This window comes from Homarus americanus, unplaced genomic scaffold, assembly GCF_018991925.1.
Source record: "Homarus americanus isolate GMGI-L3 unplaced genomic scaffold, GMGI_Hamer_2.0 scaffold21300, whole genome shotgun sequence".
Lineage (NCBI taxonomy): Eukaryota > Metazoa > Arthropoda > Malacostraca > Decapoda > Nephropidae > Homarus > Homarus americanus.
In genome coordinates, this window is record NW_024744298.1 from 66,902 (window position 1) to 81,003 (window position 14,102).

Sequence of the window (14,102 nt, forward strand, 5' to 3'; positions counted from 1 at the left end):
TCTCTGTTTTTCTGTCTGTTGCTCTTCTGTTTTATCTGTCTGTTGCTCTCTTTTATCTGTCTGTTCTCTCTGTTTTATCTGTCTGTTGCTCTTTCTTCGTTCCTGTTTTATCTGTCTGTTGCTCTCTGTTTTATCTGTTGTTGCCTTCTGTTTTATCTGTCTGTTGCTCTCTCTGTTTTATCTGTCTGTTGCTCTCTGTTTTATCTGTCTGTTGCCTCTGTTGTATCTGTCTGTTGCTCTCTGTTTTATCTGTCTTTGCTTCTTTGTCGTCTGTTGCTACCTGTCTTTATCTGTCTGTTGCTCTCTGTTTTATCTGTCTGTTGCTCTGTTTTATCTGTCTGTTGCCTTCTGTTTTATCTGTCTGTTGCTCTCTGTTTTATCTGTCTGTTCTCTCTCTGTTTTATCTGTCTGTTGCTCTCTCTGTTTTATGTGTCTGTTGCTCTCTCTGTTTTATCTGTCTGTTGCTCTCTGTTTTATCTGTCTTGTTTTATCTGTCTGTTGCTCTCTCTGTTTTATCTGTTGCCTTCTGTTTTATCTGTCTGTTGCTCTCTGTTTTATCTGTCTGTTGCTCTCTCTGTTTTATCTGTCTGTTGCTTCTGTTTCTGTCTGTTCTTCTGTTTTATCTGTCTGTTGCTCTTGTGTTTTTTTTTATCTGTCTTTCTCTTCTTCTGTCTGTTGCTCTCTTCTGTTTTAGATTCCTGTCTGTTGCTCTCGCTTTTATCTGTCTGTTGCTACCTGTCTTTATCTGTCTGTTGCTCTCTGTCTGTTTATCTGTCTGTTGCCATCTGTCTGTTGCTCTCTGTTTTATCTGTCTGTTGCTACCTGTCTCTATCTGTCTGTTGCTCTGTTTGTTGCTCTGCATCTCTCTAGGTTGGGTCAGCTCCAGAAGTCATCGTGGGAGGCTCTTATGCTTTAGGAGTTTGTGATAGAATTGAGATTACTGTACAGACTCTCTCTCTGGGAAGAAATAATTTATCATTAGTCACTCAAAATGTTTATTTTTATATAATTTTAATTTCTTCAACCAGTTTAAATAACTCGTGTTAACCAATTTTGCTTAGAATTTGTTTAACCATTAAATTGTGCATAGTACAGTAGTGTGTTAAGGAAGTTTAGTTGACGATTTTAACTTAAAAGAAGTATTTTATTGATCAAGTCCCTTCAATGATGGTAATAATAATAACAACAATAATAATAATAATAATAATAATAATAATAATAATAATAATAATAATAATAATAATAGTAGTAGTAGTAGACTGAAAATAACGGCTGATAAAATATAATAGTTCAGGCAGTGTTAACAATAATAATGATAGTATTGGTAGATGATTATTATACTGTAATTAGGATGATAATAATATAATAAATGGTAGTAAGGATTTTGATAGAGATTAATGTAATTGATAATACAAATATAATTTATACAGTAATTAAAATATTATTAATAATACAATACTGTTATAAGTAATAATAATAATGATCATGATTGTAATAATAATGATAACCATGATCTTTGAGGGATAGATAGAGTGGGTCTAGGATTGTGTAGGCCTATGCATGATTCCTTTAGGATAATCTAGGCCTATACACAATGACTTTAGGATAATCTAGGCCTAGACACAATGACTTTAGGATAATCTAGGTCTACACACGATGACTTTAGGATAATCTAGGCCTAGACACAATAACTTTAGGATAATCTAGGCCTTCGCACAATGACTTTAGGATTATCTAGGCCTACACGCAATGACTTTAGGATAATCTAGGCCTACATACAATGACTTTAGGATCATTTCAGCCTAGGCAGCATCAGGGCAGAGCGTCACAGAGTAGAATTGTAGGGTAAGGCTCTCAACTCCACTTGAAGACTTGGCCACAACATCAATGATATAAGCCTTACATTCCCCAAGGTTGTTCAGAGTGTAGGAGGTGTCGGTAGTGGTGACACACGTGGCCTTGGTGGGATCAGTGTCGACCTCGTAATAACACACCTGTAGGAGGGATATGTTTTGTTACACACCTGAAGGAGGACATTTTACACACCTGTAGGAGGACATTTTACACACCTGTAGGAGGACATTTTACACACCTGTAGGAGGGATATGTTTTGTTACACACCTGGAGGAGGACATTTTACACACCTGTAGGAGGGATATGTTTTGTTACACACCTGAAGGATACATTAACAACACCTGTAGGAGGGATATGTTTTGTTACACACCTGAAGGAGGACATTTTACACACCTGAAGGAGGGACCTTTTACACACCTGAGGAGGGATTTTACTGTAGGAGGACCTTTTACACACCTGAAGGAGGACATTTTACACACCTGTAGGGGGATATATTTTGTTACACCTGAAGGAGGACATTTTACACCTGTAGGAGAGGGATATGTTTTGTTACACACCTGAAGGAGGACATTTACACACACCTGTAGGAGGGATATGTTTTTGTTACACAACTGAAGGAGGCCATTTACACACCTGAAGGATACATTAACAACACCTGTAGGAGGGATATTTTTTTGTTACACACCTGAAGGAAGGACATTTTACACCTGAGGGATACATTTACCACCTTGGGAGGGATATGCTTCGTTACACACCTGAAGGATATATGAACACCTGAAGGAGAAATGTGTTTGTTACACACCTGAAGGGAGGACATTTTACACACCTGAAGGATATATGAACACCTGAAGGAGAAATATGTTTGTTACACACCTGAAGGGAGGACCATTTTACACACCTGAATATGTTTGTTATACACCTCAAGAACGATATATCATTCTTACACATAGGAGTCATATATATTACACATCTGCTATGAATATGTAAACCCAAGTATATATGTGGAGGAAACTTCATTACACACCTGTTGGTCTCCATTACACACCTGTTAGAGAGTATATAACACTACATACAGTATACTACACCTGTTGGTCTCCATTACACACCTGCTAATCTCAATTACACACCTGTTAAGAGGGTATATATATCACTCACACTACATATACCACACCTGTTGGTCTCCATTACACACCTGGTAGAGGAAGGTACAGTATGAGTGATTAGTGGCCCAGGAGATCGATATCGTGGTCTCCGTGCGGTCAACCTCCGTGCCGTTGTAGGGAGTCGTGGGGTCTGTGGAGGAGTGTCAAGTTATCTCCAACACTAGGTATTATCTCCAACACTAGGTATTATCTCCAACATTAACCACTATCTCCAACACTAGGTATTATCTCCAACATTAACCACTATCTCCAACACTAGGTATTATCTCCAACATTAACCACTATCTCCAACACTTGGTATTATCTCCAACATTAACCACTATCTCCAACACTTGGTATTATCTCCAACATTAACCACTATCTCCAACATTAACCACTATCTCCAACACTAGGTATTATCTCCAACATTAGCCACTATCTCCAACACTAGGTATTATCTCCAACATTAACCACTATCTCCAACACTTGGTATTATCTCCAACATTAACCACTATCTCCAACACTAGGTATTATCTCCAACATTAACCACTATCTCCAACACTAGGTATTATCTCCAACATTAACCACTATCTCCAACACTAGGTATTATCTCCAACACTAGGTATTATCTCCAACATTAACCACTATCTCCACACTAGGTATTATCTCCAACATTAACCACTATCTCCAACACTAGGTATTATCTCCAACATTAACCACTATCTCCAACACTGTATTATCTCCAACATTAACCACTATCTCCAACACTAGGTATTATCTCCAACATTAACCACTATCTCCAACACTGGGTATTATCTCCAACATAACCACTATCTCCAACACTAGGTATTATCTCCAACATTAACCACCATCTCCAACACGGATTAATTCCAACATTAACCACTATCTCCAACACTAGGTATTATCTCCAGCATTAACCACTATCTCCAACACTAGGTATTATCTCCAACTTATATCTATTACACTATCTCCAACACTAGGTATTATCTCCAACCACTACTATTCCAACATTAACCACTATCTCCAACACTAGGTATTATCTCCAACATTAACCACTATTCCAACATTAACCATTATCTCCAACACTTGGTATTATCTCCAACATTAACCACTATCTCCAACACTAGGCATTATCTCCAACATTAACTACTCATCTCCAACATTAACCACTATCTCCAACACTAGGTATATCTCAACATTAACCACTATCTCCAACACTGGGTATTATCTCCAACATTAACCACTATCTCCAACACTAGGTATTATCTCCAACATTAACCACTATCTCCAACACTGGTATTATCTCCAACATTAACCACTATCTCCAACACTAGGTATTATCTCCAACATTAACCACTATCTCCAACACTAGGTATTATCTCCAACATTAACCACTATCTCCAACACTATATTATTCCACATTAACCACTATCTCCAACACTGGTATTATCTCCAACATTAACCACTATCTCCAACACTTGGATTATCTCCAACATTAACCACTATCTCCAACACTAGGTATTATCTCCAACATTAACCACTATCTCCAACACTTGGTATTATCTCCAACATTAACCACTATCTCCAACACTAGGTATTATCTCCAACATTAACCACTATCTCCAACACTAGGTATTATCTCCAACATTAACCACTATCTCCAACACTAGGTATTATCTCCAACATTAACCACTATCTCCAACACTAGGTATTATCTCCAACATTAACCACTATTCCACACTGGTATTATCTCACAACCACTATCTCCAACACTAGGTATATTCCAACATTAACCACTATCTCCAACACTTGGTATTATTCCAACATTAACCACTATCTCCAACACTAGGTATTATCTCCAACATTAACCACTATCTCCAACACTAGGCATTATCTCCAACACTAGGTATTATTCTCAACATTAACCACTATCTCCAACACTAGGTATTATCTCCAACATTAACCACTATCTCCAACACTTGGTATTATCTCCAACATTAACCACTATCTCTAACACTAGGTATTATTCCAACATTAACCACTATTCCAACACTTGGTATTATCTCCAACATTAACCACTATCTCCACCATCAGGATTATCTCCAACATTAACCACTATCTCCAACACTTGTATTCCAACATTAACCACTATCTCCACACTAGGTATTATCTCCAACATTAACCACTATCTCCAACATTAACCACTATCTCCAACACTAGGTATTATCTCCAACATTAACCAATATCTCCAACACTTGCATATTCCAACATTAACCACTATCTCAACACTAGGTATTATCTCAACATTAACCACTATCTCCAACACTCAGCATTATCTCCGACACTAGGTATTACTCCAACATTAACCACTATCTCCAACACTAGGTATTATCTCCAGCATTAACCACTATCTCAACACTGTATTATCTCCAACATTAACCACTATCTCCAACACTTGGTATTATTCCAACATTAACCACTATCTCCAACACTAGGTATTATCTCCAACATTAACCACTATCTCCAACACTTGGTATTATCTCCAACATTAACCACTATCTCCAACACTTGGTATTATCTTCAACATTAACCACAACTCCCACTTGGTATTATCTCAACATTAACCACTATCTCAACATAAGGTATTATCTCACATTAACCATATCTCCTGGTATTATCTCCGCATAACACTATCTCCAACACTTGGTATTATCTCCAACATTAACCACTATCTCCAACACTTGGTATTATTCCAACATTAACCACTATCTCCAACACTTGGTATTATCTCAACATTAACCACTATCTCCAACACTGGTATTGTCAAATTAACACTATCCAACACTGGTATTATCTCCACATTAACCACTATCTCCAACCTTGGTATTATTCCAACATTAACCACTATCTCCAACACTTGGTATTATCTCCAACATTAACCACTATCTCCAACACTTGGTATTATTCCAACATTAACACTATCTCAACCTGGTATTATTCCAACATAACCACTATTCCAACACGGTATTATCTCAACATAACCAATATCTCCAACACTGGTATTATCTCCAACATTAACCACTATCCCAACACTAGGTATTATCTCCAACATTAACCACTATCTCCAACACTAGGTTTATCTCCAACATTAACCACTATCTCCAACACGTGGATTCAACACAACCACTATTCCAACACTAGGTATTATCTCCAACATTAACCATCTCCAACATTAACCACTATCTCCAACATTGCCACTCCAACATTAACCACTATCTCCAACACTGGCATTATCTCCAACATTAACCACTATCTCCAACACTAGGCATTACTACATTAACCACTATCTCCAACACTAGGATTATCTCAACATTAACCACTATCTCCAACACTAGGCATTATCTCCAACACTTGTCACAACCTCTTACACAGTACACACCTACAACACAACCAGTATCTACAACACCCTACAACCAGTATCCATAACACCCCTACAACCAGTATCTACAACACACCTACAACCAGTATCTACAACACCCTACAACCAGTATCTACAACACCCCTACAACCAGTATCTACAACACACCTACAACCAGTATCTACACACCCCTACAACCAGTATCTACAACACCCCTACAACCAGTATCTACAACACCCCTACAACCAGTATCTACAACACACCTACACCCAGTATCCATAACACCCCTACAACCAGTTATCTACAACACACCTACAACCAGTATCTACACACCCCTACAACCAGTATCTACAACACCCCTACAACCAGTATCTACAACACCCCTACAACCAGCATCTACAACACCCCTACAACCAGTATCTACAACACCCCTACAACCAGTATCTACAACACCTACAACCAGTATCTACAACACCCCTACAACCAGTATCTACAACACCCTACAACCAGTATCTACAACACCCCTACAACCAGTATCTACAACACCCCTACAACCGGTATCTACAACACACCTACAACCAGTATCTACAACACCCTCTACAACCAGTATCTACAACACCCCTACAACCAGTATCTACAACACCCCTTACAACCGAGTATCTACAACACCCCTACAACCGTATCTACAACACCCCTACAAACAGTATCTACAACACCCCTACAACCAGTATCTACAACACCCCTACAACCAGTATCTACAACACCCCTACAACCAGTATCTACAACACCCCTACAACCAGTATCTACAACACCCCTACAACCAGTATCTACACAACACCCTCTAAACCAGTATCTACAACACCCTACAACCAGTATCTACAACACCCCTACAACCAGTATCTACAACACCCTCTACAACCAGTACTACAACACCCTACAACCAGTATCTACAACACCCCTACAACCAGTATCTACAACACCTCTACAACCAGTATCTACAACACCCCTACAACCAGTATCTACAACACCCTACAACCAGTATCTACAACACCCTACAACCAGTATCTACAACACCCCTACAACCAGTATCTACAACACCCCTACAACCAGTATCTCCACACACCCCTACAACCAGTATCTACAACACCCCTACAACCAGTATCTACAACACCCCTACAACCAGTATCTACAACACCCTACAACCAGTATCTACAACACCCCTACAACCAGTATCTACAACACCCCTACAACCAGTATCTACAACACCCCTACAACCAGTATCTACAACACCCCTACAACCAGTATCTACAACACCCCTACAACCAGTATCTACAACACCCCTACAACCAGTATCTACAACACCTCACAACCAGTATCTACAACACCCCTACAACCAGTATCTACAAAACGCAACCAGTATCTACAACACCCTACAACCAGCATCTACAACACCCCTACAACCAGTATCTACAACACCCCTACAACCAGTATCTACAACACCCTACAACCAGTATCTACAACACCCCTACAACCAGTATCTACAACACCCCTACAACCAGTATCTACAACACCCCTACAACCAGTATCTACAACACCCTACAACCAGTATCTACAACACACAACCAGTATCTACAACACCCCTACAACCAGCATCTACAACACCCCTTACAACCAGTATCTACAACACCCCTAACCAGTATCTACAACACCCCTACAACCAGTATCTACAACACCCCCACATACCTTGAAACAGCGTGTAACCTTTGGTGTAAGCGCCCAGGCCAGCCATCTGCTCCCCGTGGTAATTAAATGTGGGAACAATGCTGAAGGTGTGAAGTTTACAAGGCTCCAGGTAGTTAACGTATTCCTGGCAGAATTCCTGTTGGTGACGAGGATTGTACTCATAGTGGATGATATTGTACTCATAGTGGATGATATTGTACTCATAGTGGATGATATTGTACTCATAGTGGATGATATTGTACTCATAGTGGATGATATTGTACTCTTAGTGGATGATATTGTACTCATAGTGGATGATATTGTACTCATAGTGGATGATATTGTACTCATAGTGGATGATATTGTACTCATAGTGGATGATATTGTACTCTTAGTGGATGATATTGTACTCATAGTGGATGATATTGTACTTTTAGTGGATGATATTGTACTCTTGGTGGATATTGTACTCTTGGTGGATGATATTGTACTCATAGTGGATGATATTGTACTCTTAGTGGATGATATTGTACTTTTGGTGGATGATATTGTACTCATAGTGGATGATATTGTACTCTTAGTGGATGATAGTGTACTTAGTGATGATATTGTACTCCAAGTGGATGATATTGTACTTATAGTGGATGATATTGTACTCTTAGTGGATGATATTGTACTTTAGTGGATGATATTGTACTCATAGTGGATGATATTGTACTCATAGTGGATGATATTGTACTTTTAGTGGATGATGTTGTACTTTTGGTGGATGATATTGTACTCATAGTGGATGATATTGTACTCTTGTGGATGATATTGTACTCTTAGTGGATGATATTGTACTCTTAGTGGATGATATTGTACTCTTGGTGGATGATATTGTACTCATAGTGGATGATATTGTACTCTTGGTGGATGATATTGTACTCATAGTGGATGATATTGTACTCTTAGTGGATGATATTGTACTCTTGGTGGATGATATTGTACTCTTAGTGGATGATATTGTACCATAGTGATGATATTGTAATTCTGGTGGATGATATTTGCTTTGGTGGATGATATTACCGTAGTGGATGATATTGTACTCGTAGTGGATGATATTGTACTACAGTGGATGATAAAATACTCTTAGTGGATGATATTGTACTCAGTGGATGATATTGTACTCTTAGTGGATGATATTGTACTCTTGGTGGATGATATTGTACTCATAGTAGATGATATTGTACTCCTAGTGGATGATATATACTCTTGGTGGATGATATTGCACTCAGTGGATGATATTGTACCATAGTGGATGATATTGTACTCATAGTGGATGATATTGTACTTATAGTGGATGATATTGTAATTTTAGTGGATGATATTGTACTCATAGTGGATGATATTGTACTCTTAGTGGATGATATTGTACCCATAGTGGGTGATATTGCACTCATAGTATGATATTGTACTCATAGTGGATGATATTGTACTCATAGTGGATGATATTGTACTCATAGTGGATGATATTGTACTCTTAGTCCTGCCTAATTTGACCTGACCTGACTTGATCTGACCTGACCTGACCTAGCTTAACTGACCTCCATCCTTTCCTTCCTCTTCTATTCTCCTTCCCTCCCTCTACCCTTCCTCCCTCTCTTCCCCCCCTTCCTCCCTCTCTACCTCTTCCCTCTCTCTTTCTACCCCTTCCTCCCTCTCTTCTACCCCTCCTCCCTCTTTCTACCCCCCCTTCCTCCCTCTCTTCTACCCCTTCCTCCCTCTCTACCCCTTCCCTCCCCTCCCTAGATCCATTCCTCACTCCCTCAGTACCCACCATCCCTCCCTCCCTCCCTCACTACCTCCAACACTTACCTCCTCACATATACTCTGGTGGAGAAAGAAGTCGTCAATCTGCAGGTCGTAGTGGTATATGGGGTAAGGCGTAGGCGTGATGTACCAGTGAAGCACCAAGTATGTGTTCCCTGCTGACTCCACCTCGAAGTCGTAGATTAACCCTGTGGATGGATAATGGTGCTGGTGGATAGTTTAGTGGTGCTGGTGGATAGTTTAGTGGTACTGGTGGGTGTGTAGGGGATAGTTAGTGGTCCTGGTGGATAGTTTAGTGGTGCTGGTGGATAGTTTAGTGGTGCTGGTGGATATTTTAGTGGTGCTGGTGGATAGATAGTGGCCCTGGTGGATAGTTTAGTGGTGCTGGTGGATACATAGTGGTCCTGGTGGGTGTGTAGGGGATAGTTAGTGGTCCTGATGGATAGATATGGGATAAATAGTGGCCCTAGTGGCTAGTTAGTGGTCCTGGTGGATAGATATGGGATAAATAGTGGCCCTAGTGGCTAGTTAGTGGTCCTGGTGGATAGATATGGGATAGATAGTGACCCTAGTGGCTAGTTAGTGGTCCTGGTGGATAGATATGGGATAGATAGATAGATAACTAGATATTTTATTGAACGCAAGTTATGAATACAGAGTTGACAGTAAAATTTTACATCAAATGGTCCAAATATTTTAAAACGAGTAACACAAAACACAGAGGGAAAACACGAGTAAATAAAGTGAAGAAAAAATAACTAAGTAAAATAAACTAGAATATATGGAATGGTTGTGGGTAATGGCATGTAGGGGTGTTGTAGATACTGGTTGTGTTGTAGGGTGTTGTAGAGTTGTAGATACTGGTTATGTTGAAATACTGGTTGTAGGGGTGTTGTAGAGTTGTAGATACTGGTTGTAGTGGTGTTGTAGATACTGGTTATGTTGTAGATACTGGTTGTAGTGGTGTTGTGGTGATACTGGTTATGTTGTAGATACTGGTTGTAGGGTGTAGAGTTGTAGATACTGGTTGTGTTGTATATACGAAGTATTGGATGAACAGCACAACAAACAGTTTCATAATCCGTTCTTTCCGACAGCAAATTTACGAAAGTTGAAAGCACTATATTGATGGCGTATACTCTTTTGTTCTGGGGCACTCTTCAACAACATGCATTTATTACACTGGATCCTGCCATAGATGAGGACCTGTGGATAGATATGGGGATAGATAGTGGTCCTGTGGTGGATAGTTAGTGGTCCTGGTGGATAAGTTAGTGGCCTGGTGGATAGTTAGTACCGGTGGATAGATATGGGATAGATAGTGGTCCTGGTGGATAGATATGGGATAGATAGTGGTCCTGGTGATAGATATGATGTAGAGAAGTGTCCTGGTGGATAGATATGGGATAGATAGTGGTCCTGGTGTGGATAGATATGGATAGATAGTGGTCCTGGTGGATGTTGAGTGGCCCTGGTGGATAGTTAGTGGCCCTGGTGGATAGTAGTTAGTGGTCCTGGTGGATAGATATGGGATAGATAGTGGTCCTGGTGGATAGATATGGGATAGATAGTGGTCCTAGGATAGATATGGGATAGATAGTGGTCCTGGTGGATAGATATGGGATAGATAGAGGTCCTGGTGGATAGATATGGATAGATAGTGGTCCTGGATAGTTAGTGGCCCTGGTGGATAGTTAGTGGCCCTGGTGGATATTAGTGGTCCTGGTGGATAGGTATGGGATAGATAGTGGTCCTGGTGGATAGATATGATAGATAGTGGTCCTGGTGGATAGTTAGTGGCCCTGGTGGATAGTTAGTGGTCCTGGTGGATAGTTAGTGGTCCTGGTGGATAGATATGGGATAGATAGTGGTCCTAGTGGATAGATATGGGTTGGGATAGTGTCCTGGTGGATAGATATGGGATGAGTGGTCCTGGGGATAGATATGGGTTAGATAGTGGTCCTGGTGGATAGATATGGGATAGATAGTGGTCCTGGTGGATAGATATGGGATAGATAAGGTCCTGGTGGATATCTAGTGGCCCTAGTGAATATCTAGTGGCCCTGGTGAATACTTAATGGCCCTGGTGAATATCTAGTGGCCCTGGTGGATATCTAGTGGCCCTGGTAAATATCTAGTGGCCCTGGTGAATATCTAGTGGCCCTGGTATATCTAGTGGCCCTGGTGAATATCTAGTGGCCCTGAATATCTAGTGCCCTGGTAAATATCTAGTGCCCTGGTGAATATTTAATGGCCCTGTGAATATCTAGTGGCCTGGTGATTATCTAGTGGCCCTGGTGAATATCTAATGGCCCTGGTGAATATCTAGTGGCCCTGGTGAATATCTAATGGCCCTGGTTGATAGATAACATTGACCCACTCACCTTGCAGTCCATGTTGATCAAACACTTGCCCACGTTACCTTGACCATCGACACCAATCACCTCAACCTCGGTGTTACAACAGTGGGATGCATACGTCACTTGTACCTGATCCCGAGTCCCTGGGGTGAAGCCGATTACATCCATGGAAGCTGTCTCTGGATTCGCTCTCACCTGGTACAGACCTGTGGGGGGGTAACTAGGGGTCAAGATTAATGGTGTGGGGTAAATAGGGGTCAAGTTTAATGGTGTGGGATAATTAGGGGTCAAGTTTAATGGTGTAGGTAATTAGGGTCAAGTTTAATGGTGTGGTAACTAGGGGCCGTTTAATGGTGTGGGGGTAACTAGGGTCAAGTTTAATGGTGTGGGGGTAACTAGGGGTCAAGTTTAATGGTGTGGGGGTAATTAGGGTCAAGTTTAATAGTGTGGGGGTAACTAGGGCCAGATATGGTGTGGGGTAACTAGGGTCGGGTTTAATGGTGTGGGGCAACTAGGGGTCAAGTTTAATGGTGTGGGGGTAACTGAAGTGTTATGGTGTGGGGGTAATTAGGGGTCAAGTTTAATGGTGTGGGGGTAACTAGGATCAAGTTTAATGGTGTGGGGTAACTAGGGTCGGGTTTAATGGTGTGGGGGTAATAGGGTCAAGTTTAATGGTGTGGGGTAACTAGTCAAGTTTAATAGTGTGGGAGTAACTAGGGGTCAAGTTTAATGGTGTGGGGGTAACTAGGGGTCAAGTTTATGGTGTAAATAAGTTTAATGGTGTGGAACTAGGGTCGTTTAATGGTGTGGGGGAACTAGGGTCGGGTTTAATGGTGGGGGAGTTGGTGAGGTCATTAATTGTTGATGTCTAGAGGTCAGGTCAGGTTAAGTAAAGTTAATTAGCTTAGGTTAGCTTAAGTTTGGTGAGATTAGTTAAAGTTAGCTGAGTTTAAATTAAGTTAGGTTAGCTTTGGGGACATGTAGGTGAACAGTGATAGTAACACCTACCCACAAGCCCACCCACAACCCACCTGACCCACCCACTCACACCTCCCACCACTCCACCAGCCCAACCACCCCACCCGACTCCACCCACCCACCCCACCAACCCCACCCACACCACAACCCACCTCCACCCACCACCCAACAACCCACCCACCCACTCTACCCACTTACCTGAATCAGTGTCTTGAAGTATAGATTCAGAGACCCAGTTCTTCTTAGAGCAGACGCCATTGTACAAGTAGTCCCCACAGTCTGTCAGGTTCATCATTATACAAGTTGGAACAGTTGTATCATTTTCCTGTAAGAATAGTCATAGTTAGCTGGTGGGATGGTCAGAAGTTAGCTGGTGGGATGGTCATAGTTAGCTGGTGGGATGGTCATAGTTGTGAGATATCATAGTTGGTGGAGATGGTCATAGTTAGTTGGTGGGATGGTCATAGTTAGTTGGTGGGATGGTCATAGTTGGTTGGTGGGATGGTCATAGTTAGTTGGTGGGATGGTCATAGTTAGCTGGTGGGGTGGGTCATAGTTGGCTGGTGGGATGGTCATAGTTGGTGGGATGGTCATAGTTAGTTGGTGAGATGGTCATAGTTAGTTGGTGGGATGGTCATAGTTAGTTGGTGGGATGGTCAAAGTTAGCTGGGGGTTGGTTGAGTTCATAGTTATTGTGGATGGTCATAGTTAGTTGGTGATGTTGTTGTTAGGTTGGTGATGGTCATAGTTAGCTGGTGGATGGTCATGTTGGCTGGTGGGATAGTCGTAGTTGGT

General features: G+C 41.0%; 2 protein-coding genes and 1 long non-coding RNA gene across 3 annotated transcripts; all 3 read right to left on the reverse strand.

Moving 5' to 3' along the window:
- Positions 1–1,370: 1,370 nt before the first annotated feature.
- LOC121877689 lies at positions 1,371–10,289 on the reverse strand. Its single transcript, XM_042383515.1, has 4 exons — positions 10,015–10,289; positions 8,179–8,314; positions 3,047–3,147; positions 1,371–1,994 (listed from the first exon to the last, which is right to left on the reverse strand). The coding sequence occupies exons 2-4, from the start codon at positions 8,222–8,224 to the stop codon at positions 1,803–1,805; spliced, it is 339 nt and encodes a 112-aa protein (XP_042239449.1). The 5' UTR covers positions 8,225–8,314; positions 10,015–10,289; the 3' UTR covers positions 1,371–1,802.
- LOC121877690 lies at positions 2,062–2,520 on the reverse strand. Its single transcript, XR_006091038.1, has 2 exons — positions 2,488–2,520; positions 2,062–2,247 (listed from the first exon to the last, which is right to left on the reverse strand). It is a non-coding gene; the product is annotated as an uncharacterized LOC121877690 (long non-coding RNA).
- A 1,944-nt stretch (positions 10,290–12,233) lies between the features above and the next one.
- LOC121877687 lies at positions 12,234–13,637 on the reverse strand. Its single transcript, XM_042383513.1, has 2 exons — positions 13,506–13,637; positions 12,234–12,535 (listed from the first exon to the last, which is right to left on the reverse strand). Exons 1-2 carry the CDS (start codon positions 13,600–13,602, stop codon positions 12,315–12,317), a joined length of 318 nt encoding a protein of 105 aa, XP_042239447.1. The 5' UTR covers positions 13,603–13,637; the 3' UTR covers positions 12,234–12,314.
- Positions 13,638–14,102: the final 465 nt, after the last annotated feature.

Bases quoted from the DNA above. Each gene is read 5' to 3' on its own strand.
- LOC121877689 (XM_042383515.1), bottom strand. From the start codon at position 8,224: ATGGCTGGCCTGGGCGCTTACACCAAAGGTTACACGCTGTTTCAAG. The intron at 3,148-8,178 runs GTATGTGGGGGT...ACTCCTCCACAG, and splicing joins AGGTTACACGCTGTTTCAAG to ACCCCACGACTCCCTACAAC. The intron at 1,995-3,046 runs GTGTGTAATGGA...TCCCTCCTACAG, and splicing joins ACTGTACCTTCCTCTACCAG to GTGTGTTATTACGAGGTCGA.
- LOC121877687 (XM_042383513.1), bottom strand. From the start codon at position 13,602: ATGATGAACCTGACAGACTGTGGGGACTACTTGTACAATGGCGTCTGC. The intron at 12,536-13,505 runs GTAAGTGGGTAG...ACCCCCCCACAG, and splicing joins ACTTCAAGACACTGATTCAG to GTCTGTACCAGGTGAGAGCG.